At 52.1% G+C, this 27,958-nt stretch overlaps 1 protein-coding gene and 1 long non-coding RNA gene across 5 annotated transcripts in view; one reads left to right on the top strand and one right to left on the bottom strand.

Moving 5' to 3' along the window:
- Positions 1-59: 59 nt before the first annotated feature.
- Positions 60-3,541, top strand: LOC306811531. Its single transcript, XR_013776688.1, has 2 exons — positions 60-128; positions 983-3,541. It is a non-coding gene; the product is annotated as an uncharacterized lncRNA (long non-coding RNA).
- A 1,410-nt stretch (positions 3,542-4,951) lies between these two features.
- Positions 4,952-27,958, bottom strand: part of NF1 (neurofibromin 1) — a 74,887-nt gene continuing 51,880 nt past the window's right edge. For 2 of the 4 annotated variants that reach the window (XM_079324654.1, XM_079324656.1), the window contains 23 exons: positions 27,271-27,703; positions 26,696-27,036; positions 24,846-25,048; positions 24,396-24,589; positions 23,904-24,044; positions 23,397-23,676; positions 22,076-22,290; positions 16,594-16,655; positions 16,355-16,469; positions 15,439-15,540; positions 14,633-14,773; positions 14,170-14,296; positions 13,492-13,623; positions 12,135-12,270; positions 11,276-11,433; positions 10,309-10,431; positions 9,511-9,638; positions 8,935-9,035; positions 8,346-8,488; positions 8,190-8,236; positions 7,378-7,594; positions 6,326-6,376; positions 4,952-5,113 (listed from right to left, as the gene is read on the bottom strand). In XM_079324654.1, coding sequence (XP_079180780.1) covers positions 4,971-5,113; positions 6,326-6,376; positions 7,378-7,594; positions 8,190-8,236; positions 8,346-8,488; positions 8,935-9,035; positions 9,511-9,638; positions 10,309-10,431; positions 11,276-11,433; positions 12,135-12,270; positions 13,492-13,623; positions 14,170-14,296; positions 14,633-14,773; positions 15,439-15,540; positions 16,355-16,469; positions 16,594-16,655; positions 22,076-22,290; positions 23,397-23,676; positions 23,904-24,044; positions 24,396-24,589; positions 24,846-25,048; positions 26,696-27,036; positions 27,271-27,703 — 3,733 coding nt within the window. In that variant the 3' untranslated portion in view covers positions 4,952-4,970. The remainder of the gene's footprint in view (positions 5,114-6,325; positions 6,377-7,377; positions 7,595-8,189; positions 8,237-8,345; positions 8,489-8,934; positions 9,036-9,510; positions 9,639-10,308; positions 10,432-11,275; positions 11,434-12,134; positions 12,271-13,491; positions 13,624-14,169; positions 14,297-14,632; positions 14,774-15,438; positions 15,541-16,354; positions 16,470-16,593; positions 16,656-22,075; positions 22,291-23,396; positions 23,677-23,903; positions 24,045-24,395; positions 24,590-24,845; positions 25,049-26,695; positions 27,037-27,270; positions 27,704-27,958) is intronic. The other 2 variants (XM_079324655.1, XM_079324657.1) reach the window with 1 other exon arrangement.

The following is a 27,958-nucleotide window of genomic DNA, read 5'->3' as shown; positions in this document are numbered from 1 at the left end:
GTCACCCATCTCACCTGGACACCTTCACCAAAGCTCTGAGCCATCCTGGGCTCAGCCATCAACATCAACTTCCTTTTCCTCCTTGTGCAGTTTTTACCTCCAGAACAGAATTCATTCCCCTAGTTCAGGTAACTTCTGCATTTTTACTTAATTCTTTTCCTTTGTAAAATATTTCAGCAGCATCAGCTGGGCAGGGATTTTGAAGCTCTTTCCTTAGACAGAATTGCCTGCTCCAACAGTACAATTTTCCCCTAAATACAGTTTTTCCAACTGCATACATAACTAAAATAAAACTCTCCTTTCATTCCCTCCCTGTGGCTACAGTGTATTTGTGATCTCAAGTAGCAGGGAGGCTCCACTGTCCAGAAGAGGAACTTTAGGAATGTTTTTGAGAGCAGTGATTGAGCAGGTGCTGCTGAGGAGCTGGCTCCTGCCTGGCTCCCACTCCAGGTCCAGCTCTGAAGTAAGGAACATTTCCTCCAAAGTAAAGAAAATTAAATTTGACACTTCACACACTGCTTTTCCACTCGTGCAGCCCCAGCTGGCACCAGGAACACGACAGGAATCACCTGTGCAGGTGTCTGCAGGTCTGTTTGTTCACCATGCAGCAACAATAAGATGTCTCAGAAGAAGTCAATGCAGTCACACTTTAATGTGTCTTTACATCCTTTTACGACTCACAAAGCCAGCATATAAGTACTTACACATTTTTAATGGGAAAGTAATGTATCCCCCTAAAAGAAAAATAGATGTGATTAATCATTTGTCAGAGAAGTTGCCTGACAGCTGAAACCTCAAGCTTCTAGGCAAAAAAAGCTCAAATAGACAAATTATACCGAATTGTTCTTTAAAGACCAAGCAGCTGTTTTATTACAATATTAAATTTACATTTTAAAAAGAAATATTCTGATTTATTATTCAGTTATGATAATCTTATTGAAGTGACATGAAATTCATGATAATGGGCTTTCTTTTTCTTCAGTCACCACAGGCAATCTCAGATCTGTGCAGGATCCCACACCCAGAGCAGCACCAGTCTGGGAAGACAAACCCCAGACACTGGATTTTAACTGGAATCTTAATTTTCCCCAGAAAAAAAACAGGCTTGGCTCAGGAACTGGGCTGGATCCCTTGGTTCAGCCCCAGAGAACCCACCCCAACTGTCCCAACAGAGAGAGGACAGCAGCGTCCAGCACCTTCACCCGCAGCCCCGGCAATGACCTTCCAACAACCGGCAGCAGGTTCAATTTACATTTTACTTCAAAAAAAAAGGGGGGAGTACATACATGAGGGGAGAATGGGGTGAACAATAATTATCTGAAACCAGGTTTCCACCATTGTGCCCCACAGCTCCCACAGGTGCTGGGAGCAGCACGCTCTCCAGGCTGATGGACCCTGGGAAGCAGTGAGATCACACACAGGGTGAGTGTCTCTGACACAGCTTCTGCTTTAACTGACAGAACGCACCAGCAGGAGGGAGGAGGAGTAGTTAACAGTTACTAACACTAGAATAATCAAATTTGTATGTTATACATATACAGCAACTAACTGCTTTACAAAAAAAGCAAAATAATACAATATATTGTCACATGTATTTACAGTGTAGTAAATATACTTTTCTGTCAAATTTTACACAAAAACTATTTACAGGTGAATATACTGCATAAAAAAAAAGGTGGGACCAACACTCTTGAGTGACTGTCTGTGGTTTGTTGCATAACAATAGGACGTGCTTTGTGACTTTGGAAAAAAATAACCTTAGAATGAAACAGAAAAAGCCCTAAAACCTACAACCCGGGTCAGAGGCAGCCCTGGCACGTGCCAGGGGCTCAGCCCACGAGACTCAGGGAAATGTTCCCTGTCCTGGGAAACCTCATGCACGGTAAAGCAGAAACATCAGCATCATTACAGGTAGGTTATGCACTACTCAAATACTACTGAGTTATCTTTAAGTCAGGGAAAATACAAACACAAACAGAATGTTAATTGTCTTTACAGTACTGAGCTGTGGTCAGTGCGGGGCAGGGAACGGGCTCTGAGCCAGGGGGTCACACGTGCTCCCCGGGAGGGCCTCACATGGTCCACATGTTCCAATCATGTTTTTCTGAATTTTAGGTTTTCATGTCAGAGCACAGGGACTCTGGGGCTGCAGCTCCAGCCCTGCAGCAGAGCCTGGAGCAGCCACTGCCAGCGGCCCACGGGTTGCCCCGAGCACAGCGGCACTGGGGACCCTGGGGTGGGGCTCCCATGTGCAGGTCAGGGCTCACACCCACACTGCCACCAGCAACAACCTGCTGGTCACCAGAGAACAGAGCAGCAGGTGGAGAAAGGATGGAGAAGCCTGGAATGGGAGCAGAGCCCAGGGATGGAATGGGATGGAGAGTGCTCAAACAGAGAAAGAGCAAAGCAAGGAGGATGTGAGAAAGAAAAAGAGGCAAACCCCAGCAGCAGCTGCTGGAGGGAGAGCAATGCAGTGACAGTAAGGCACTCAACAACTAATTACTGATGGGAGTTTAATCATTACACAAAGGCCATGGTTCCCTGGGAGCCAAGCACGAGCCTCCCAAGCACCAGTACTAGGAGACAACGTTCCTATCGGGGCACACACCATCCCAAATTAAACCTTGGCCATCAGCAGTCCTTATACCCCAATCCACCCATTACCTGACACAGGTGTCTGACACCTCTGCTCTGCCAGAGTCCAGGCCCTGTCACTGAACCTCCCACACAGGGAAAACTCCAACAGACTCCCTCCTGCCAGTAAAGAGGAAATTCAGTTTTGTTCACTGACTTTGAGACCAGTTTTTCAGCTGGGACTGAGAGCCTGGAGTAGTTCTCACAGGGAAGGTGACTTTCATCCCTGTCCCCTCTGCTCCCACATCTCTGCTGCAGGGAACACAGCAGTTCTGATGGAGGGACTGCTGACATGGGCAATGCAGAACTGGGAAAGGCTTGCTCTCTGCCCAAACAAAATCAGTTCCCTGGAATTACAGTTCCTGTCTGCAGGAGACCTGCTCATAGGAGAAACAACTGAAAACAGCACAACACCTTTACAAGAGATTCTTGTTTTCCTCCTACATACAGATCCTCAGGTTTCTACAATTCCTTGTCCTCAGCAAAACAGGAAGGGCTGGAACCAACTTGACTGGGCACAACCCAGTGCAAACCCCAGTGACACCAGGGGTGGCTCCTCATAATCTGAGTTGTGGGATGACAATGGTTTCTAACACTGGGGACCCCAAACCCAAGGCTTGAGCCCCTGCTCTGTCCCTGAGCCCAGCTCAGCCCCCACTCTGTGTCAGCAGTGACCACGTTCCTGCCCTGGCACCTGCCCCACCCGAGTGAGGGGATTTGGTTAATTGCACCAGTTCACCTTTCTAGCCTGTTTATTCCATGACTGCTAATCTGAAAGTTTTCCTCTTGTTTTGGCAAACTATTTGCATATGAAGTTTGTGTTCATAGTTTTTCCAGGACTGTAAACAAATTAAAGAAATTGTTATTTTATGAATCAATACAATAAAGGTATTTTTATTTACATAAATGTTACATTGTTACTGTGTGGATACATGGGAATTATGTGCTATAGCAATAAATTGGAACCCATAATTGTACCATTCTCTTATAATTTAGCTGTGGAGTTTGATTTACTGAAAGCCACTAACGATTGCACTGGAGGACTGGCTTTTACCTAATGGATAACTTTTTTTTTCCTTTAAAGCCACAGAAGGATTGTTAATTCCTACCACAGCAGAGGGATCTGAAACTGGGAAGTGGCTCTGTTTCTGAGCAGGAGCTGGTCAGAAAGAGAGCAGCCGGTCAGCAGCTCCTCAGGGACACAGCCCCGGCCCGAGGTGCAGCTCGCCCGTGCCCGCGGGGCCCGGCACCGCCTCCGGCTCCTCCCTGCCAGCACAAAACGCGCCGTCCCGGCCGCCGCCGCCCCAGCGCCTCCCGCAGCCCGACAGCCACAGCAGCCCCAGGTGCGTGAAACCCGCGGGACCCACCCCCGGGAGGCGACACCGCCAGCCCCGGCCCCTGCCATTGCACTCCGTGTCAGTTCATTTAGATTCATGTACCTTGAGCAGACGTGGCTCTCTCTGCCCCTGCTCGGGGGCACAGGGGCAGCTTGTCACACGCTATCCCCCAGAGCCGGCAATGAACCCATCCCGCTCGCCCTCCATTCCCCGCTGGATATCCTGCCAGGAGCTCTCCAAGGTGCGCCTGGTAGGGAAGGGCAGAACTAAAGCAGGTGCTACAATGACAGCCCGAGGGTCAGTTCCCAGGGATTTTCTCCTGTACAACTTCCTCAGAGCAGATAAAGTACAGCAAAAAAACCCAACCAAACAAACAAACAAAAAACTTTGGGAAAAAAGCCAGTTTGTCCAGTCTGGTCCACGTGCAGTCCAAGTGCGTGAAGCTTGGTCTGGGGAATGAGGGACTCCTGCAGCCTCCTTTTCCTCCCCCCTTTATTGCTAATTACCTGAAATTTAACCTAATCCACCACGTCTGTTAAGCTCCTTGTACTGCAGCTATCATGAACTTCTCAGTGTGGTAAAAAAAAGTACACGGCTAAAATCTCATAGGTTTGGATTAAAACCAGGGTTAGAGAAACTTCCCTGGCTCAGGAAGCCACTACTACCTTGAGGCGTGCAAAGAGGGTTCAGGATCAACACTTCCCTTAGCAGGAACACCTGAGGCCAGAGCAGACAGGGCGGGGCTGGGAAATGGCTTTGGATCGGAACAGACGCTGCAGAGCCCCACCCTCCCCCGGGGCTCCGAGCAGGCTGGAGCCCAGCACGGGACGGGGCGTTAACTCGGGCAGTGGGTCGGGACTTGATCATCTGGCAACGCGGCTGGCGGGATGGGAACTGTACAGATCAAGTGCAGCATCACACCCGGTGGGGGGCCCTTGGCGAGGGGCCGCGCGTGTCAGTCAGGTCCAAAAATAAAAAAATAAAATTAAAAAGCGACAATCACACGATCTTTTTGATGCTGTGACGCTTGAAGCTGCCGGCGCTTCGCTGCTTCTGCACTTGGCTGGCGGAGCCGTGGCGCATCCTCCCGCTGTTGGCGTGGCCGGCGGTGGGCGAGAGCTCCACGTTCTCCTTGTCGATCCCTGCGGAGACACGAGCGGCGCTGAGCCGGGGCGGCTCCCCGAGCTCCGCCCAACCGAGCTCGAAACAACCAAACACGGTCGGGGCAGGTCGGGCTGCAGAGCCGCTCGCTGCTGCCCGCCTGCCTGCGGGGCCGGCACAGGGCACAGGGACAGCACAACCGGGACAACCCGGCTGTCCTGCTGAAAACAAACACCTGCTCAAGTGAAGGAAGGAGGAAAACGCAAAACAACCCAGCAAACTGACTCGGAATGAGTAAAGAAAGTTTCCTAACGAGGGTCGTGACTGGAAACAGGCACAGAGGAACTGAGGCCAGGACTCTTCATGAGAACTGTGACTGCTGAATTCAGCCCCACCAGGGGCAGGAAGAGGCTTGTGGCAGTCAGGATGAGGATGGCACCAGACAGGTTTGTACCCACAAACTAAGACCCTTCTGAGAAGCTTTGCATGTCCCCTGCAGGACTCTGCTATGCTTTGCTAGCAGTCTCCCATCAAACCAACCTCAAAACTGAAGTGCTTTAGTGAAGACCCCATGGTGACATGGCACCACCACCCAATGCCTGGTGCCAGAGCCCTGAGCAGTGGCTTTGGGCACTGTCACTGCAGACACAACAGCCCAGAGCTGGGCTCAGTGCACAGGAGCTCCTTTTTTATCTTCATGCTGACACTGCTGTGAGTTACCCCTGCAGCAGCCCCTTGGTGTCACTGTCACACCGTGTGTGTCTGCTGAGTGTCACCAGCACCTCATACCCACGGCACAGGTGCAGCACCAGCAATGAAGAGCAGGACCAGTGGTTTTATGCAAGAGGATATAACTACAACCAGCAGCAAAAATTAGGATGTCTGACAGCAAATACAATGGTTAGAACGAAGTTCTGTTACTCTTAAGTGTTACTGTGTCTCTGTGTCCCTGCAGCCAGAGCTGAGTCCTGCTGAATCTAAAGAGCTCACACCAAACAGTTCATTTTAGCTTCCCACGTGCAGCAGAGTGATTTCCACATTAAGCATCTACTTGTCTGTTACCAGATTTATTCTCAAGGCTGTGGGTGACTTCATCTGCTCTATCACCAAGTATTATTGGCACCCCCCAAAAATGCACCAGCTTAGCACTTGCTGAAGCCATTCCCGGGTCAGAAACTGCTCCTCATGCCACAGCCAGGCCCTAACACAGCTCAAGCAGCATTTCGTGCAAATATGATGAAAGAAGAGAGTACCTGGATGAGGCAGCTGCATGAAAACTGCAGACTTAGAGCAAGGCAGAAAAGCTTCACAGACACAGAATGAAAGAAATAAACGTAAGTGAATAATGTCCATGAGACAGGGAAGGGGAGGGAGAGGAACGGAGATGGTGACAGACAAAACATTTCTAAACAATGATCCTGCCTAGTTGTTTCCAGATGCAAGAAATGAATTCTTCAAAAAAACTCACTTGGCTGAAAATGTTTTCTTTTTCTGGGTGCTGCTGAACACATGGCCTTCACACAGGTGTTTTAAATGTAATTTCCAAGCAAACAGTGCTCAGAGTGCCAGCAGTGTGCTGTTTCAGAGTCACTATTAACCTGAAGGAGTTCCCCAGTTCCCAACTCTGTTTGTGGAGACTCTCAACCAGCCTTTGACAAAAGCCATCTGTCTGCACAGCACTTGGAAGGAATGTCTGACGAGCTGAATTAATTCCTTCCTCTCAGCTTGTAAAGGAAGAGGGAATGGAAAGTGGGGCAGAAGGAAGGAGAACATTTACAGAGCAAAATGCTTCTTTCCCTTGCAGAGAGCCCAATCCTGCACCATCACCTCACCCTTGGAAACAAAGTGCTTGGAGCTGCTGCTGATACTGTGTTCCAAACAGAAAGATGCTGCTCAGAATGTTTCCACATTGACAGCAAGGTCTGTTCCTAAGAAACCCCTGCTCCCAGCTCATTCCAACAGCCCTGCCTTACTCCTGCTGCTCCTCTGCACCCTGAACAAACCATGCCAGTGCCTGTGAGCCAGGGATCCCCTGCAGGGCACGTGTTCCACACAAATGTGCTGCAGTTCTGATGCCCTTAATCCTCTTCCCTTCTCATGGAGTGACCTGGGAGACAATTTTTGTGCTGGATGAAACCCAAGATCTGAACCAACAGGGTAACAGCTCAGGAACAGTCTAATATTCATTTGACTCCACAATGCACCGATGTTTGACACATGAACATATCCAAAGAGCCAATGAGGCTCCTAAAGCAGGAAATTCCCCCATTTCCCCCAGGCAGATGGTACCAGAACAGGCACTGACCTGGGGAGTGCTGGGAAGTGGCAAGTGAGGTCATGGAGTTGGAGAGGTTGAGGTTTGCAGTGATGCTGAGCTGGCTCTGCACCGCTGGAGGATACGGAGACGTGGGGGTCAGGAGAGATTCTTCACTGGCTTCCTCATCAATTCCAGGCAAATATGTGTCAATCAAGGCATCAAGGAACTTCACTATGAGCTCAGCATAGTCTGGGATTTGGGTTTGCTGTGAAAGATGGGGGGAAAAAACATTGTTCTTTCCTTTGTACTTTCCTGTCAGTTTGAGCTTTGCTCCAGAGCTCACTCTCAAGTCCCACTGTTTTGCCTGCAAATTTCCAAGACCATTTGATGTATTGTAAAAACTGATTTGTGGCCCTGTCCAGACCAATCTAAATGTACACACTGCAGACCAGGTGTCAGTGTGATCTCAGTGTGTGGGAGCCCAGGGGCAGGAAAAGGGGCTGCAGAGCCCCTGCCCCAGCCCCCACCTGGGCCACTCCCCCTGGATGCCTGGACACACAGGCACTGTCCATGGGCTCTGCTCCAACACAAGTTTAGCCTTGTGCAGTCAACACCTATCAAATCCACCCCCTACCCTGCCAAGTACATGTAACAAAGTGATCCTGGGAGCAGGAAAAGCTGCACTCACACACCTGGCTGCTTTTGCCTCACTTTGGTACCTGCTGCAGGCTGGTTTAGCCTGGAGGTGCCACGAGCTCTCTGCTCTCTCCTAAGACAATGATGCTCCTCATGAGCATCTTTGCTGCAGCACCAACGTGCCCCAGAAAGGCCAAACAGCCCAGAACCCACAGAGCTCTTACCTTGGAGAAGGGGCCAGCAAACCTCCACAGCCCATTAAATCCAAAACCTGCAACAACAAAGGGAACACCACCATGAAAGCCCAGCTCTCACCTGACAGAGAACAACAGAGTGCTCCCAGTACAGCACTTTGTTTGTAAAAAAGGAAAAATACTTACTCTGTAGATAGGATGTTTGGTATTGGGGTGGAGACTCCTCATGGTAGACAACACTCTGCACAATCCCATGAATTGGATTCAACAAGTTTGGATCCTGGCACAGCGATAAAAGGGTATTGATCTTGGAATCCAATAAATTATGCCTGAAGAAAGGAGAAGTGGTTTAGCTCTTGGTCATTACATAAAATAAACCTGCAGCTCCCAACTGACTATAGCAACCAGCAGCTCATGGGGAATTTTCACCCTCCCAGTGATTTCATAACACAATTCCCAACTCTGTTCCATGAGGATTCTAATGTCAGTTTATGAACACCTGCTCACCTTAACTTCTGACAGCTGGGTTTCCTTTACACATACTCACTCCAGCAAAACTACAGCAGGTGTCTAAAGAAACCCCCAAAAAGCACCTGCACTAGGCTTTAAATCAGCTTTGAAACACCTGGGGCACAAATTAAAATCAACCAGCAGGGACAAACTGTAGCCTGTAACCTCCACACAAGCAAGTGCCTTGTAGATGCTTGTCCTGGAGCAGAGACTCTAAAGAAGAGGCAGGTACAGAGTTACTGTAAGCAGAACTTCAGGTACTCACACAACAGGAAAGACCTTTGGGAAGACAACGCTGGCTTCTGCCAAGTACTCGTAGAGGATGCGCTGGTCAAACTCGTCCGTGGTGTATTTCACCAGCGTGGCCTGGCAGGGAGGCAGCTGTCAGTGCACTGCCAGTCACAGCCCCTGCCCAAAGGGTTAAACTCTGCAGGGTTTAAATTCCTGACTAGCAGAAAGCAGCCTTACAAAACACCAATTTGTGTCTCCCAACAACAGAACCAGTTGGCAACAACTGGTATTTTGCCAATCAATGTATCTCCTAAGTTTTTTACAGAACTGAATCTCCCTGAATCATACCTGGAGTGGGAACTGTAGTGCTACAGCTGAAGAAAGTGCTATCAGACTGCAGCTCTATTACTAGTTAATGACTTTCAAACTGTATTATGCTGGGATTCCAATAATGCTCATTTCTTTTAATCTGTACGATATTAATAACCTTTTATTATACAAAATAGTTTGTCATAAATTCAGCCAGGAAAAACTCCAAAGAACATGTTTGTTTTGCTGGGAGATAAAAGGGCATCAGAAAATAGCAGAAAACACACAGAAGGAAGCTTACAAGAACTGTAAGCAGCAGGGCTTGAATTTTTGGGTCAGTCAGAACTTCTTCATCCAGGAGGACGTTCGACTCAGAAACAGAAACTTTCCGCAGGTGTGGGTGTTGCTGTGGTGATATTCTCTGGGTTTCTGCCAGATAAAACAAGAGCAACTCATCCAGAGCAAAATAAACCCAAAGCAGGACAGAATCAGGTTCTGCACAGCAGGGTCAGTCCTGTGCAAACCTCAGAGCTCACCGGCCTCGTCACACAGGTCAAGCAACGACTGCACCACAGTGCAGCACCACTACATGGATGTGTTATCAGATGGCAACAAAAACCCCAATTTCCTCTTCAGTGAAATACAGGCCCAGGGGTGTGAGTACCAAATTTAGGGTCAGGCAGATACAAGAGAAGAACCCTGGTCTTGCATTGCAATTGGGGGTGGGGGCACAGGAAGCAATGGGGGAGAAGATGAAGAGAGGCATTCCAGGCATCAGCTCACATTCCATCTCCTGCAGGAATTTGCAGCTCGGGCTTATTAACTTACAGAAGGCCAAATGCTCTTCATTTCATTGCACTCCTACATGCAGTCCTTTAGAGCTGCCCCTGACTCTGCACCTGTAAACTGAGCAGCTCCAGTGCAGCTGCCAGAGATACAAAGGCTGCACCCTGCAGAAGCCATTGCTAAGAAAGGTGCTTCTCCCTTACCTTGGAGTAACCCTGGCAAATAAACACTGAATTTAGAAATAGTCCTTTGTATAGAGATACAAAGCGTTTATAATTAGTATTATTCTTAAAATGTTAGTCCTGTGTCTCACCCATTTCATAATCATTTTCGGCTACTCTCCTCATTTTGGGAGGCGTTGTGATTCCAGATTCCATGTCTTGCCTTTTAGGAGCCTTTGTGTCCGATATCAAATGGTCAAAACTTTTCCTTGTACCTAAAAACAATTTATCAGGCAATTAAAAACATTAAACCTAAATCCATATTCTAACTTTTTCCAATTTTCTGGCCAAGCTACTCCCCTCTCTACCACGTGTTGACAGGAATCTGGGGACCTTTCCACTATTGTCAGGGATGGGACAGAAAATAGGATCACACCATGCCGCTCTCCATCACAGCTTCCAGAGTGCTGCACAACACACAGGAGGGAGCATGCAGTTAGTCAGGGGGGCATGCCATGGACTCCTGGCCCCCACACAGAACACACATGCCAGGATGTGGTTACTGAAAAGGAAGCAGGAAAGGGCTGGGATGAAGGAAATGCCCCTTTTCTTCCACCTGTGTAATGCCAAAGGGCTTCCACGAGTTCTGCAAAGCAACTCAGCTTGGTCCTCTGATACACGAGTTTGTTGTAAACATGATGCACTGAGAAGCCATGAGTACAAATCAGATTGTTTACACACATCTACCATGTCCTGGGACCATCTCCTCCAGCCCCAACCAGGGCACTCCATGGAGCAGATAAATATTCACCTCCTGGGTTTGCTGGAAAGGGCTGGGAGCACAGAACTGGCACTAGACATCTTCAGGATCTGGAACAGCTTTTTTCCTCCACTTCAACATGCACATTTTGAGGATCACTCTCTCTCCCCCCCTTCACGACCAAAAGAACTGGGTCCTCTTTAATGTCCAGTGCCCTGAAATTTGCATTTTGCAGAAACTGCACTTATTCCTCTCAATCAGGAATAAGCCCTTAAAGCCAACTACAAGAACGATTTTTCTCCAGTAATGCCTCCCAAGGTATTGTGCAGACAGATGAATAAATGAGTTATGTTAATAACCTAGAAGCTTTTTAGTGTTGGCTTGTGAAGGCTGCCCCATGTCCAAGCTCATGGATTTCCGGGTGCGAGGGCTGATCTGTCCCACTGTTGGGTAACTGGCAGCCAGGTGTCTGTCTGAGCCCTTGGGGGATGACCAGGGCTGGTGCTCCTTTAGTGTCCTGAAAGTGCAGAGAAATTCAAGTAAGAAAATCTTAAAACTGTGCTATTTAGGCAGAGGTTTTTCAAGCAGCCAAACTATCCTTCCTTAAACCCACCTTTCCTACCTGGGTAATCTCCCCAAAACACCTAATAACAAATAGTAATTACTTTGCTTGCAAAGATATCTGAGCTAGTGAAAACAAACAATCTGATGTGAATGTGATGCTGAAGAGATAAGAAATAATGAAAAGAACACAAGGAAATCAGCCTTTGGGGCAAGATGGAATACATCTAGTAATCAGCTACTCCAATCTCAATGCCAGAAAGAGAAATCCTGAGTGAAGTGCTCCCTGCTGAGGACACAGGCTCTCCATGGCACTTCCAGCTCAATTCCTGGCTCATCTCTGGATGCACACAGGCTCTAACAAGGTGCCAAGGTTCCCCAGTGGCACAGACAGCTACATGCCACGTTCTTAAAAAGACAAACAAAATGTTCTTCTAAAATATAAATGACATTAAATCAGGTCTTGTAGAAAGGTTTTAGCAAAAGGTTTAACAGCCTCCAGAGCAGTTAAGCTCTGAAAAAATGGCACAAATTGCACATCCAGATTTCTCTGTGACTCCTGATCCCAGTGCAAGGAGCAAATTGCTCAGGAGCCACCAGAGCTCACTCACTAAAGGCAAGAGGCTTTGCAATGTGGGTAAAAGTGAGACAACCAACCTATAGGTAGTGTCACTGTGATGGATGGGGTAAGTCTCCATGGGAACATTCTCCACTGAGACGTCTGTCAGCAGCAGGGACTTCCTGTGCTTGAGGCTGCAGCGGCTCCGCACCTCCTCGGACACGGTCAGCAGGGCTGCAGGCAGAGAGGGCAGGGTGTCCTTCCAGACAGCACAGGGCACAGCACCCCAGGGTGTCCTTCCAGACAGCACAGGGCACACAGCACCCCAGGGTGTCCTTCCAGACAGCACAGGGCACAGCACCCCAGGGTGTCCTTCCAGACAGCACAGGGCACAGCACCCCAGGGCTTCCAGACAGCACAGGGCACAGCACCCCAGGGTGTCCTTCCAGACAGCACAGGGCACAGCACCCCAGGGTGTCCTTCCAGACAGCACAGGGCACAGCACCCCAGGGTGTCCTTCCAGACAGCACAGGGCACACAGCACCCCAGGGCTTCCAGACAGCACAGGGCACAGCACCCCAGGGTGTCCTTCCAGACAGCACAGGGCACAGCACCCCAGGGTGTCCTTCCAGACAGCACAGGGCACTCAGCACCCCAGGGTGTCCTTCCAGACAGCACAGGGCACACAGCACCCCAGGGCTTCCAGACAGCACAGGGCACAGCACCCCAGGGTGTCCTTCCAGACAGCACAGGGCACAGCACCCCTGGGTGTCCTTCCAGACAGCACAGGGCACAGCACCCCTGGGTGTCCTTCCAGACAGCACAGGGCACTCAGCACCCCAGGGTGTCCTTCCAGACAGCACAGGGCACAGCACCCCAGGGTGTCCTTCCAGACAGCACAGGGCACAGCACCCCAGGGTGTCCTTCCAGACAGCACAGGGCACTCAGCACCCCAGGGTGTCCTTCCAGACAGCACAGGGCACACAGCACCACCCACCTGCACTGCCTGCACACACCCCATCCATCAACCCCACCCACCTGCACTGCCTGCACACACCCCATTAACCCCACCGAGCTGCACTGACACTCAGGGCATGCACGGATTAAAAGCAGATCACATAAAAAGAATTCTCTTTCCCATCCTGTTACAATGACAAGATTTACTAATTTGTCCTCACGTGGTCACAATTTCTGTGTCCAGAAAACCTGAATGCTGTCAGGCACACACTGGAGTGCTGACACCAAGAAACCTCCAGCCTCCCTGAAGCCCCAAAGCTGCAGAGCAGGTGCTGTGCCCAAAAACCTTCCCCCTGTGCCCACCCTGCCCACACTCCTGCCCACCAGTTACAAGTTCTCTGTGCTGGTACAATTTTAACAGCCCCAACCTGAAGGAATTCCCCAGTAATCCCCTCCTTTTCAGCCAGCCCAGACTGGGAAGGAGGTTTGCTTCATTACCTGCCAGGTAAGCCACGCTCTGGGTGTTCACCTCAAACTTGTCACAGTTCCTGTGTTTGTTAACCAGGGCAAGGAGTGTGTGCAAAATCCTCACTGTTCTTGCTACAGTGGTAGGGGAAGGATGCCTGTACCCTAAGAAACAAAAGATTGTATTTAACTTCTGAATCCATATTTATGAAGCACTAATATCTTGAAAGCATTTAGAAATATTTTCCAGCATGTTCTCAGACATTCCATCTCAAGGGTAAGAGAGCACAGTGCTACCAGAAATGGCATATTTAAGACTAATTCTTTCTGTCCCTCCCCTCAAAACTGCATCACTTCAAATGTCTGTGCATACATTACACCTGTTAGCTCACAAACCAGTCTCCTGGAAAACCAGTGAGCCTGAGCACAGGCAAACAGGGAGAGACATTCTTGGAGGAAGGACTGCAGCAAATGAAGCTCTACACCCTGTGACAGCTCAGAACTTTCAGCAGCAGCACTAAAGACCATCACAGGAGATGTAGAAAGGAAATCTGGCAAAGTCCTTTAATCCAAGGGAGGTTAAATTCTGAATCTACTCTGAAACCCAAGTTACTCAAAATCCACCACCCAGTGTGGCCTCTTTATCCCTCGACTTGTTTTTATTCCTGAAGTAAGATGTTATCTCAAACAAAGAGCAGCATGCACTCTTACCTTTCAGAAGATGTCCCACGAGTGCAAAGTTGAAGTTGGAGTTGAAATTCAGCCCAACAAAATGATCCATCTGCTTGCAGTGCCATTCCAGTGGTCTCCTGATTTCCATGAACACTTCTTCTGGGCTCTGAGCCACAAAAACAAAATACAAGAGCACCTCACTGGAAGCTACTCAGGACATCTCAAATTTGTTGAGTTTTTTGTTTAAGTGACAGAACAGCTCTTTTAGAGGCTACAGGAAAATATCAACACTTTCTCACAGGTCACACCTGGACATTTCTGTTCCAGTTTCAGAGTAATGACAGCTTCTCTCCACATCTTTGTCAGTGGTTATCACCCAAGTGAAACAGTTTCTAATGCAAATTCAGGTTTAGTTGCTTAGCAAGTGTTCACAAGGACAAAGGTGGGTTTTTCCCTCTCTATCAGCTCTGACTGCAGCCAGGAGTGAGGGCTGTGGGCTCACCTTGTCATTGAACACACGCAGGCTGTCCAGGGTGTGCAGGTTCTGCTCCAGCAGGGCTGTCCCTGCTGAGTACAGGTTCACCTCATCCAGCTGCAGCACAGCCATGGCCACCCAGAACAGAGCCTTGTGCATAGGGGAGTCCTGCAGGGACAGAAAGAGCCACCACTGCACTTCAGAGGCAGCTCCTGCAGGTGAAGGACAGCCAGGACAGAGGGGAGGGTTTGTCCCTTGTAGCAGGTTCTGCCCTCAGCCACATCCACCCCAAGGGAACAGATGCTCACATGGCCAGAAATGGCTCTGCTGTTCTCCATCTGAACAGGGACTGCACACAGAGCCAGGCTCTTCCTCACCAAAATCAGAACCACACCAGGATGAGCTGACACTCAACACACCCTGGGTCCCTTGAGCAGAGCCATTTCCAGAACAAGTTTTCTTCAGCACCAGGAGCTGCAGGAGGCTCTTTGTTCCTGCTGTGCCCAGACAGGAGCCTGAAGCAGCCCCAGGGGCCACCCCCAGCCCAGCCCTGCAGGGCCCAGCACAGGCAGGGAAGGAGCACTGGAGCCTGGTGGGGGAACAGGCACAGCCTGGGCACAGCCTCTGCCCACCTGCCAGGGAGGCAGAACAGAACATTCCTTTGCACTGCTCACACAATCTGCCACACTTCCCATGTGTGCTCCTTCCATGCATGAGTCACAGTGAAGGGTGAACTTCAGAAACCCCAACACTTCACTTGTATTTCTGAGATTATACCCATAATCAGAATTTACAAAATACATTCTCTTTTATTCAAAAATCCAGTGATTTACCTTGTTAAGAAGAGGCTGCAGCTTGGTGAGGGCTATAACTGTGGCTTCTATTAGAACTTGGCTATTATAATTATCAGGGCCTTTCAAACAGCTCTCAAGTCCCTATTTGAAAAAAGAGAGTAATTAAAAATACAACCACAATTACATTTTGCTTTGTAAAAAGATCAAAGTTCTGCACAATAACTGTTTTTCTCAATTACTTACAAAGCCTGAGCTCATTTTAAACCAACTCTCAAGAACTTTTCCAAATGGAGATTTACACAGCAAAAATAACTGTATGGCTGCACAGCCAGACTGCAGGGGGGTATAAGAGCTGTAGAAAAGCTGTTTTATCATTTATGTATTTATATAATTCAATTCATGTTTGTGTCCATAAAACTCCAATGAAATGCTTAAAAGACACATATTTAGTTTGTTGTTCACTTGCTATGGGACTCAATCTGCTTTAGACTGATGGAACATCATTGTCAATCCAGGCACCTGCTTCAAAGTTTTCTGATATAAATCAGCTCTTTACTATATTTGCTTACAACACATGAGATCATTCACTTCCTTTAGGAAAAAGGAAGATATGCATGTGCATGCTGGTAAATGCCATAACAGAAAATTTCTCATTTATTCAAATACTGACTGCTGGATCCACCTATGTCAGGAGTTTTAAACTCAATACTGAGACCTGTTGATACTCCAGAAGTCACAGCAGGGATGGAACTCATTCAATTTAAATTCAGAAGCCACCAAATCAATTTAAAGTCAGAAGCCTGGCCTATAGAAAGTGTATTTCCAATCAGTTCTATACAAGAATATGCTTGAAAGATGTATCCTAAAATTATGCCAAGATCTATATTTGATGGGAAGATAAAGCTAAAAATAGCTACTTTGTGAGTCACAAAGGGAAAGAGACAGACCCATATACCTTGCTGAGAATTCGGATGATTTGTTTTATTTGTCCATGAGAGACTCGTTTGCTTATGCAGCCAAAGACAACCAGAGCTCTTGGCTGCAGAGAGGGGTTGTACTGGAATGCAAACCTGGGAAGAAACACAGCACAGGGCATTAAACAACAATCTTCAAAATATAAACACAACAAAAAGATGAAACTCAGGGTGCACTGCAGGGGCAGGGAGGGCTCAGGGTTTGCAGTCCATGACTTACTTTTGAGCTAGTTCAGTCCACTGGTCCAGCCACTTGCACGTTGGAATGTCCCTCATACAAGCCTAGAGAGAATGAGATGGTTTGAATAGATGTAAAATGGAGAAAATGTATTTGTACAACTGGGAATGTGCAGACGTTTGGCTCTCAGAAATCAGCTGTTAACTGTCAGCAGAGAGGAGGCACAAGCCCTGCACTGGCTGCCTGTCCAGGGGTCACTGCCCTGTCCCAGTCACCCCATGATCTCCAGCAGGGCCCTGTCCCCATGCTCTCTCCCTGTCCCCATGCTCCATCCCTGTCCCCATGCTCTCTCCCTGTCCCCAGGCTCTCTCCCTGTCCCCATGCTCCCTCCCTGTCCCCAGGCTCCCTCCCTGTCCCCATGCTCTCTCCCTGTCCCCATGCTCCCTCCCTGTCCCCATGCTCTCTCCCTGTCCCCATGCTCTCTCCCTGTCCCCATGCTCTCTCCCTGTCCCCCATGCTCTCTCCCTGTCCCCCATGCTCTCTCCCTGTCCCCATGCTCTCTCCCTGTCCCCATGCTCTCTCCCTGTCCCCATGCTCCCTCCCTGTCCCCATGCTCTCTCCCTGTCCCCATGCTCTCTCCCTGTCCCCAGGCTCCCTCCCTGTCCCCAGGCTCCCTCCCTGTCCCCATGCTCTCTCCCTGTCCCCATGCTCTCTCCCTGTCCCCATGCTCTCTCCCTGTCCCCATGCTCCATCCCTGTCCCCAGGGCCCCTCCCTGTCCCCATGCTCTCTCCCTGTCCCCATGCTCTCTCCCTGTCCCCATGCTCTCTCCCTGTCCCCAGGGCCCCTCCCTGTCCCCATGCTCTCTCCCTGTCCCCATGCTCTCTCCCTGTCCCCAGGGCCCCTCCCTGTCCCCATGCTCTCTCCCTGTCCCCATGCTCCCTCCCTGTCCCCATGCTCTCTCCCTGTCCCCATGCTCTCTCCCTGTCCCCATGCTCTCTCCCTGTCCCCATGCTCTCTCCCTGTCCCCATGCTCTCTCCCTGTCCCCAGGGCCCCTCCCTGTCCCCATGCTCTCTCCCTGTCCCCAGGCTCCCTCCCTGTCCCCAGGGCCCCTCCCTGTCCCCATGCTCTCTCCCTGTCCCCATGCTCTCTCCCTGTCCCCATGCTCCCTCCCTGTCCCCATGCTCTCTCCCTGTCCCCATGCTCTCTCCCTGTCCCCATGCTCCCTCCCCTGTCCCCATGCTCTCTCCCTGTCCCCATGCTCTCTCCCTGTCCCCAGGGCCCCTCCCTGTCCCCATGCTCTCTCCCTGTCCCCATGCTCTCTCCCTGTCCCCATGCTCTCTCCCTGTCCCCAGGCTCCATCCCTGTCCCCAGGCTCCATCCCTGTCCCCAGGCTCCCTCCCTGTCCCCATGCTCTCTCCCTGACCCCATGCTCTCTCCCTGTCCCCATGCTCTCTCCCTGTCCCCATGCTCTCTCCCTGTCCCCATGCTCTCTCCCAGTCCCCATGCTCTCTCCCTGTCCCCATGCTCTCTCCCTGTCCCCATGCTCCATCCCTGTCCCATGCTCTCTCCCTGTCCCCATGCTCCATCCCTGTCCCCATGCTCTCTCCCCTGTCCCCATGCTCTCTCCCTGTCCCCATGCTCTCTCCCTGTCCCCAGGGCCCCTCCCTGTCCCCATGCTCTCTCCCTGTCCCCAGGCTCCATCCCTGTCCCCATGCTCTCTCCCTGTCCCCATGCTCTCTCCCTGTCCCCATGCTCTCTCCCAGTCCCCATGCTCTCTCCCTGTCCCCAGGCTCTCTCCCCTGTCCCCCATGCTCCCTCCCTGTCCCCCATGCTCTCTCCCTGTCCCCATGCTCTCTCCCAGTCCCCAGGCTCTCTCCCCTGTCCCCAGGCTCTCTCCCCTGTCCCCATGCTCCCTCCCTGTCCCCATGCTCCCTCCCTGTCCCCATGCTCCCTCCCCTGTCCCCATGCTCTCTCCCTGTCCCCAGGCTCTCTCCCCTGTCCCCCATGCTCCCTCCCTGTCCCCCATGCTCTCTCCCTGTCCCCATGCTCTCTCCCCTGTCCCCAGGCTCTCTCCCCTGTCCCCAGGCTCTCTCCCCTGTCCCCATGCTCCCTCCCTGTCCCCCATGCTCTCTCCCTGTCCCCATGCTCCCTCCCTGTCCCCCATGCTCTCTCCCTGTCCCCATGCTCTCTCCCTGTCCCCATGCTCTCTCCCTGTCCCCATGCTCTCTCCCTGTCCCCAGGCTCCCTCCCTGTCCCCAGGCTCCCTCCCTGTCCCCATGCTCTCTCCCTGTCCCCATGCTCTCTCCCTGTCCCCATGCTCTCTCCCTGTCCCCATGCTCCATCCCTGTCCCCAGGGCCCCTCCCTGTCCCCATGCTCTCTCCCTGTCCCCATGCTCTCTCCCTGTCCCCATGCTCTCTCCCTGTCCCCAGGGCCCCTCCCTGTCCCCATGCTCTCTCCCTGTCCCCATGCTCTCTCCCTGTCCCCAGGGCCCCTCCCTGTCCCCATGCTCTCTCCCTGTCCCCAGGCTCCCTCCCTGTCCCCAGGGCCCCTCCCTGTCCCCATGCTCTCTCCCTGTCCCCATGCTCTCTCCCTGTCCCCATGCTCCCTCCCTGTCCCCATGCTCTCTCCCTGTCCCCATGCTCTCTCCCTGTCCCCATGCTCTCTCCCTGTCCCCATGCTCTCTCCCTGTCCCCCATGCTCTCTCCCTGTCCCCATGCTCTCTCCCGTCCCCATGCTCTCTCCCTGTCCCCATGCTCCCTCCCTGTCCCCATGCTCTCTCCCTGTCCCCAGGCTCTCTCCCTATCCCCAGGCTCCCTCCCTGTCCCCAGGCTCCCTCCCTGTCCCCATGCTCTCTCCCTGTCCCCATGCTCTCTCCCTGTCCCCATGCTCTCTCCCTGTCCCCATGCTCTCTCCCTGTCCCCATGCTCCATCCCTGTCCCCATGCTCTCTCCCTGTCCCCATGCTCCATCCCTGTCCCCATGCTCTCTCCCCTGTCCCCATGCTCTCTCCCTGTCCCCATGCTCTCTCCCTGTCCCCAGGGCCCCTCCCTGTCCCCATGCTCTCTCCCTGTCCCCATGCTCTCTCCCTGTCCCCATGCTCTCTCCCTGTCCCCATGCTCTCTCCCTGTCCCCATGCTCCCTCCCTGTCCCCATGCTCTCTCCCTGTCCCCAGGCTCTCTCCCTATCCCCAGGCTCCCTCCCTGTCCCCAGGCTCCCTCCCTGTCCCCATGCCTCTCCCTCTCCCTGTCCCCATGCTCTCTCCCTGTCCCCATGCTCTCTCCCTGTCCCCATGCTCTCTCCCTGTCCCCATGCTCCCTCCCTGTCCCCATGCTCTCTCCCTGTCCCCATGCTCCATCCCTGTCCCCATGCTCTCTCCCCTGTCCCCATGCTCTCTCCCTGTCCCCATGCTCTCTCCCTGTCCCCAGGGCCCCTCCCTGTCCCCATGCTCTCTCCCTGTCCCCATGCTCTCTCCCTGTCCCCATGCTCTCTCCCAGTCCCCATGCTCTCTCCCTGTCCCCATGCTCTCTCCCTGTCCCCATGCTCCATCCCTGTCCCCATGCTCTCTCCCTGTCCCCATGCTCCATCCCTGTCCCCATGCTCTCTCCCCTGTCCCCATGCTCTCTCCCTGTCCCCATGCTCTCTCCCTGTCCCCAGGGCCCCTCCCTGTCCCCATGCTCTCTCCCTGTCCCCAGGCTCCATCCCTGTCCCCAGGCTCCATCCCTGTCCCCAGGCTCCCTCCCTGTCCCCATGCTCTCTCCCTGACCCCATGCTCTCTCCCTGTCCCCATGCTCTCCCCCCTGTCCCCATGCTCTCTCCCTGTCCCCATGCTCTCTCCCAGTCCCCATGCTCTCTCCCTGTCCCCATGCTCTCTCCCTGTCCCCATGCTCCATCCCTGTCCCCATGCTCTCTCCCTGTCCCCATGCTCCATCCCTGTCCCCATGCTCTCTCCCCTGTCCCCATGCTCTCTCCCTGTCCCCATGCTCTCTCCCTGTCCCCAGGGCCCCTCCCTGTCCCCATGCTCTCTCCCTGTCCCCAGGCTCCATCCCTGTCCCCATGCTCTCTCCCTGTCCCCATGCTCTCTCCCTGTCCCCATGCTCTCTCCCTGTCCCCATGCTCTCTCCCTGTCCCCATGCTCTCTCCCAGTCCCCAGGCTCTCTCCCCTGTCCCCAGGCTCTCTCCCCTGTCCCCATGCTCCCTCCCTGTCCCCATGCTCCCTCCCTGTCCCCATGCTCCCTCCCCTGTCCCCATGCTCTCTCCCTGTCCCCAGGCTCTCTCCCCTGTCCCCCATGCTCCCTCCCTGTCCCCCATGCTCTCTCCCTGTCCCCATGCTCTCTCCCTGTCCCCAGGCTCTCTCCCCTGTCCCCAGGCTCTCTCCCCTGTCCCCATGCTCCCTCCCTGTCCCCCATGCTCTCTCCCTGTCCCCATGCTCCTTCCCTGTCCCCCATGCTCTCTCCCTGTCCCCATGCTCTCTCCCTGACCCCCATGCTCTCTCCCTGTCCCCAGGCTCTCTCCCCTGTCCCCATGCTCCATCCCTGTCCCCATGCTCCCTCCCTGTCCCCAGGCTCTCTCCCTGTCCCCAGGCTCCCTCCCTGTCCCCATGCTCCATCCCTGTCCCCATGCTCTCTCCCAGTCCCCATGCTCTCTCCCTGTCCCCATGCTCCATCCCTGTCCCCATGCTCTCTCCCTGTCCCCATGCTCCCTCCCTGTCCCCAGGCTCCATCCCTGTCCCCAGGCTCTCTCCCTGTCCCCATGCTCCATCCCTGTCCCCATGCTCTCTCCCTGTCCCCATGCTCCCTCCCTGTCCCCATGCTCTCTCCCAGTCCCCATGCTCTCTCCCTGTCCCCATGCTCCATCCCTGTCCCCATGCTCTCTCCCTGTCCCCATGCTCCCTCCCTGTCCCCAGGCTCCATCCCTGTCCCCAGGCTCCATCCCTGTCCCCATGCTCCATCCCTGTCCCCATGCTCTCTCCCTGTCCCCAGGGCCCCTCCCTGTCCCCAGGCTCTCTCCCCTGTCCCCAGGCTCCCTCCCCTGTCCCCATGCTCCCTCCCTGTCCCCAGGCTCCCTCCCCTGTCCCCATGCTCCCTCCCTGTCCCCATGCTCTCTCCCTGTCCCCATGCTCTCTCCCTGTCCCCAGGCTCCCTCCCTGTCCCCATGCTCCATCCCTGTCCCCATGCTCTCTCCCAGTCCCCAGGCTCTCTCCCTGTCCCCAGGCTCTCTCCCTGTCCCCATGCTCTCTCCCTGTCCCCAGGGCCCCTCCCTGTCCCCATGCTCCCTCCCTGTCCCCAGGCTCCCTCCCTGTCCCCATGCTCCATCCCTGTCCCCCATGCTCTCTCCCTGTCCCCATGCTCTCTCCCTGTCCCCCATGCTCTCTCCCTGTCCCCAGGGCCCCTCCCTGTCCCCATGCTCTCTCCCCTGTCCCCATGCTCTCTCCCTGTCCCCATGCTTCCTCCCTGTCCCCATGCTCTCTCCCTGTCCCCCATGCTCTCTCCCTGTCCCCCATGCTCTCTCCCTGTCCCAGTCACCTCCATGATCTCCAGCAGGGCCTCAGTGACTGTCTCCAGGGAGGTCAGGGCGAAGGTCTCTCTCTCGTAGGAGCCGGGCGAGAAGGAGCGGTCGCGGTAGCTGGAGCGGAACGCGATCACGGCCGCTGATTTCACCTTGCTGATCCCGAACAGCAGGTAAAACTTGGGCAGCGAGAACTCCGTCAAGCTCAGCCTTAAAACTTGCTTGGTCTCCTCTGTGGAATAGAGCTGCACATATTAGATTTACAGCAGGGAAATTCAAATGCACATTTGCCCCCCAGGGACACCAAAGCCAAGGGTCCCTGCGCCCTCCCCAGCACTGCTCCCTCTGCCACTGGCCTGAGCCAGGCACAGCAGCCCTGCTCCTGCCCTGACTGCTGAAACTGCCACAAGGACTGGGTTCTAGAGACTGCTGCAGAGGAACCTGTCTAAAGATGTGGCTCTGTCTGTTCTCCTCACAGTGATTCAGAAAATGGAAACCCAGAGTGTTCCTGCTCTGAAATACCAACAGAACTGGAAGTTCAAACTGCAGCAGACTCTGCATTTGGCTCTGGCACTCACACGAAGAAAGACACTTAAAGCAGAAGAAAATGATGGCCCTGCTCTGGCACTGAATATCTCCACAGTTCTGACCTCTCAGCTGGTTTCAGTGCACTTCAAACCCAGTGTGTGAGCAGGAGGCTCAGCACCCTGTGCACCAGGGCACAGACACACAGACCATGTGTGTGTGCACACCTACTCTCCCTGCTGATATGTACGGACAGAAAATGAGATTTCACACACACATAAAGAAAGACAAGACCACATACATTTTGAATTTTTCTTCTGCACAAAATTTAGCCTGGTTTTACGTTGTGCTTCTGGGCTAAGATGTGCCAAATTGCTAATACCAATTATTTTAGGGCTGCTAAAATACAACACTGGATAAAATACCTGTTTTAACACAGTAACTTCTCAATTCCCTTATGTAATTGGTATTTTTGTTACCATGTTATGCAACCCTACACAAGATGCACATGAGCCAGTTTTAGCACAGATGTATTTGCTCCTTTGCCTTACCAGAAAATCACAGGTACTTTCTTCTCCTTTTCCAAAACTCATTATACAAACACTTTACATTATGCACTTATTCTAAGTAAGATATTTTTTTAATTCCATACTCATTTCTTGTTGATCATATCCTCATTCTGATGTGTATTCATGCTGAACCCAAACCCTCTATTTTCAAACTCTCAGAACAGTTTGCAGAGAAAGACAACTCAAATATTTGTTAAACAAATTAAGGAGCAATCAGCCTCATTGAAAATCCAAAAGAGCTCACCACTGAAGTGAAGCTGTGAACAAGTGCAAAGAGAGTGAATGATGTTGATGACGAGCCCGTGGGTGGAAGCTCTGAGGGAAAGGGGCCCCGTGGCCACCAGCAGAGTCACCACGTGGAAGAGGTAGGGGAGATGAGCAGCCACGTCCAGGGAGTTGTTGAAGGAGAGCATGAGCATGTAGCGAGCCAGGATGGCAATGTCATCCCACATCAGGTGCTGCTCCAGCGTGGGCGTGGGCGACAGACACGTCTTGTCAATGATCTTGCACATCCTCCCAATCACCTGGAAAAACAGCAACCATTTTGTTCTGCTCAAAGGGAGCACAGCTCAGAATTTCAGTAAAAACCACCAACACTTAACACTGAAATTACTCTATTGCTTGGAACCTATTTTATCATGGGTTTTGCCTTGTTGTCTGTCTTGACTTACCAGGAAACATCTCAGTGTCACATCAGTAAATAAGTTGAAATTATTCTACAAAAGGAAATGAAGGCAAAGAGGGAACTCACTTTGCTTGACACCAGCTTGACATTGCCAGAAGCCAGTGCTACAGCTGTGTCTGCCATCACCTCAGCTTTGATGGAGCCCAAGCCCCCCGTGGCACTGGTTTTGATGAAACTGTCCAGCACTACATCCAGGAGATCTGTTATCTGACAGAGAAAAAAATAATTTCTTACCAGTCAGATTAACTTTACTTTGCCACAGTGAACCACCCTTGAAACAGCAATCAAAAACTATCACAAACTGAAGCATCCATTTAAGTAACTCATTACTCTTTTGGCAAAAAAACCCATGCAAATTTTAGAAGCACAGAGCTGAATTCCATTAGGTTTTACTACCAGTGATTCAGAACTAGAAACCATAATTTAGCACTATTTTTATTTTATTTTATTTTCCATTTTAAAGTCTAACTCTTTACAAAATGCTGACCCCAGTAAGAAGAAACGTGATTTGAAGTGCAAGGAAGTGGTGTTAGTGTGGAGCTGCTGCAGAAGCTGTACCTGGCCCAGACTGCCCCAGATCTTGGCCTGGATGGAGGGGTACATCTGCTTCTCGTTGATGGTCATGGTGATGAGCTTGTCCAGGATGGCGGTGACGCGCTGGCGCTTGGCGTCGTCGTTGTGCTTGCAGAAACGCACCAGGTTGGACAGCCAGGGGGTCATGTACTCCAGGCACAGGTGCTTCAGCTCAATGCCTGCAACAACAGCCCTCAGCACACACAGCCAGCACCAGCCTGTCCCATCAATAACCTCCTCAGCCCTTTCAGTTCCAGTGCTAAAAGAATTCCTGCCCGAGCTGAGCCAAGAACACTGGGAGAAGAGAAGCCTCAAAGCAAAAGGAGAGAGCAGCAGAGCCAGTGAGGAAGCTCAGGGGACTAAGCTAGATCTAAAATCTTTTTAGAGATTAGAATATTTTCAAATTCATTTTCAACAAGCACTGGAGTTACTTACTGGATTTGCTAAATCCTGAAATACACTCCTCCAAGAACTCCAAGGTGAGGTGGGGCTCGTTTGCTGCAAGGGTCTTACTGATAGATACAATAAATAGTGTGTTGTTGGCAGGAATGCACAGACCTGAAGTCTCCAGTAACTGGCCCTCAATCTTTAAATTAAAGGTACAGGTTAAGGCACATAGAAGATTATAGGCAGCAGACCTGTAACAAAGCAAACAGTGAGATTTGTAAGAACTTTCTTGTACTTTTGAACATATACATATTATACACCACAGTACTGATATTCCAAAAATCAATTCAATGCTGCTGTAGTAGAAATTACATCTAAATCCCAAACTTTTTCCCTGGACTGGTTACAATTCAGAGAAAAGAAGAATTTTATTGGAGAAAGAGAAGAAATTATTCTTCTACTTGCTCTGAACAATTTCTGATAAAGTTACAGAGTATGTTTGAAGGGCTCTGTACTGGATGTCTCAGAACAGCTCAGAGTTCCAGGAAATTCTAAATCCTTCCAGGTGTACCTGAGCTGCTGGGAAAGAGCCTGTCCAGAGCCCAGGGTGCCCTTGGCCAGCACCCAGCCTGGGGGAGCCAGTTCTGACACAAACCACAAGCTGCTCTAAGGGGCACAGCTCCCATCTTCTGAAACAAGAAGCTCAACACCATGGAAATCCTATGTACCCAACAAACACAGAGAGCAAAGCAGAACTACTACTTATAAAGAGAAATTAAGCTTCCTGCATGCCTTCACTTCCTCTGAGAGTGTGTGCCCTTCTTCACTTATAAAAACTTAGTCTTTATTTATCAGAAATTGCATTTTAGGGAGCTGTAGGTTTTGACCAGGAGAGGATCTCTAGCAGCAGAGCAGCCCTGGAAGCCCCCAGCAGTGAGCAGAGGGGAGAAGGGTTGGGGTCTGTACCCCAGCAGTGAGCAGAGGGGCAGCAGTGGGTAGAGGGGCAGCAGGATCAGGTCTGTACCTCAGCAGAGGGGCAGAGGGGCAGGGTCTGTACCCCAGCAGTGCAGAGGGGCAGAAGGATCAGGTCTGTACCTCAGGCTGGGGTCAGAGGGGCAGGGTCTATACCCCAGCAGTGCAGAGGGGCAGAGGGGCAGCAGGATCAGGTCTGTACCCCAGGCTGGGGTCAGAGGGGCAGGGTCTGTACCCCAGCAGTGCAGAGGGGCAGCAGGATCAGGTCTGTACCCCAGCAGAGGGGCAGAGGGGCAAGGTCTGTACCCCAGCAGTGCAGAGGGGCAGGTCTGTACCCCAGCAGTGCAGAGGGGCAGGGTCTGTACCCCAGCAGGGCAGAGGGGCAGCAGGATCAGGTCTGTACCCCAGCAGAGGGGCAGAGGGGCAAGGTCTGTACCCCAGCAGTGCAGAGGGGCAGGGTCTGTACCCCAGCAGGGCAGAGGGGCAGAGGGGCAGCAGGATCAGGTCTGTACCCCAGCAGAGGGGCAGAGGGGCAAGGTCTGTACCCCAGCAGTGCAGAGGGGCAGGTCTGTACCCCAGCAGTGCAGAGGGGCAGGGTCTGTACCCCAGCAGGGCAGAGGGGCAGCAGGATCAGGTCTGTACCCCAGCAGAGGGTCAGAGGGGCAGGGTCTGTACCCCAGCAGGGCAGAGGGGCAGCAGGATCAGGTCTGTACCCCAGGCTGGGGTCAGAGGGGCAGGGTCTGTACCCCAGCAGGGCAGAGGGGCAGCAGGATCAGGTCTGTACCTCAGGCTGGGGTCAGAGGGGCAGGGTCTGTACCCCAGCAGTGCAGAGGGGCAGCACGATCAGGTCTGTACCCCAGGCTGGGGTCAGAGGGGCAGGGTCTGTACCCCAGCAGTGCAGAGGGGCAGCAGGATCAGGTCTGTACCTCAGGCTGGGGTCAGAGCTGCCCAGGTTGAGCAGGGCAATGTTGAGCAGCGTCCCAGGCACGTCCTTGGGCCGGATCTTGGTGTGCTGGGGGATGGAGTCGGGCTGGGACAGCTCCCAGCGCGTGCGGATGTGGATGATGGACCTGACGATGGCCTCGCACTCCTGGTGCATGAAGGTGAGCGGGGTGCCCTGGTTGGCAATGGTCAGGGTGAACTGGTTCTCATCCACCAGGCAGATCTCCTCGATCTCCGAGGCGTAGTAGATGTCGTTGAGGAACACGGTCTGGCCCAGCACTCGCGTGCGCTCCGCCGACGTCACCTGCACCGCTGTGGAGCCAACCTGGGGACAGCAGAACTGCTGCAGCACTTCTGGGACTCACACCAAGGACAACAGCCTCACACTTCTACTGCCAGCAAAGACAGATGCATGAAATTCTGTACTTCCTAATGGGGCATACCAGAAAGATGAGATTTCTCCTCTAGACAAAGCAGGAGAATTAAGAGATGGTACGATCATATTCCAATCCTCATACAATTATAACAGATCACTAGGGACAGCATTAAAAGCACTTACTTTAATAGAAACTTTGGTGTCTTTATGAGCCAGTTTGAGAGCATTGTGAAACACTTTCAAGTCCTCCTCCAAAGCCAAGGTAGCTGCTGGGAGTTTCTGCTGGTCGTGTTCGATGTGCTCTGCCAGCTTCCCTGGAGAGTCTATGAAAACAAGCCTTTTGCTCCCTTTCAAACCTGTCAAGAGCCTTTCATGGTATTTGGTGTATTCTCTGACCCAAGAGTTACAGTTATAAATAAAAACTGCTGCGACATTTTCATAAGCAAAGCCTGGAAAAACTACAAACCATTTAGAAAGAAAGTCTGTTTTAAAGCGATTACTGGGGCCAGCGTGGGTGAGGTCCACCACGATTTCATATGGCTTTGCATAGTATGGCTTCAGGGTCAGCAGCACGTGGTAGATCAGCAAATCCCCGTTGATCTGACCAGTCTTGAACCTGTAAAGCAGGACAGACACAGCTGGGTCATGTTTGAGCCCCACAGCACAAAGCCCTTGGTGCCCTGTCCTGTCCCTGAGCCAGACTGACCCTCTGCACTGTCCTGTGGCAGCAGGGACACCACACCCAGTGCCCAGCATGAGGGAGCTTCACTCAGCTTCATCCTGAAGTGCCCCACAAGCTCTGAGTGCCCCCACTCTGTAACAGCCTTAGAGATTCAAATTATATCTATGTTTGTATGTGAAAAATGTATTT

Source organism: Erithacus rubecula, assembly GCF_903797595.1.
Source record: "Erithacus rubecula genome assembly, chromosome: 22".
Taxonomy (NCBI): Eukaryota; Metazoa; Chordata; class Aves; order Passeriformes; family Muscicapidae; genus Erithacus; species Erithacus rubecula.
This window is presented reverse-complemented; position numbering and strand designations above follow the sequence as displayed.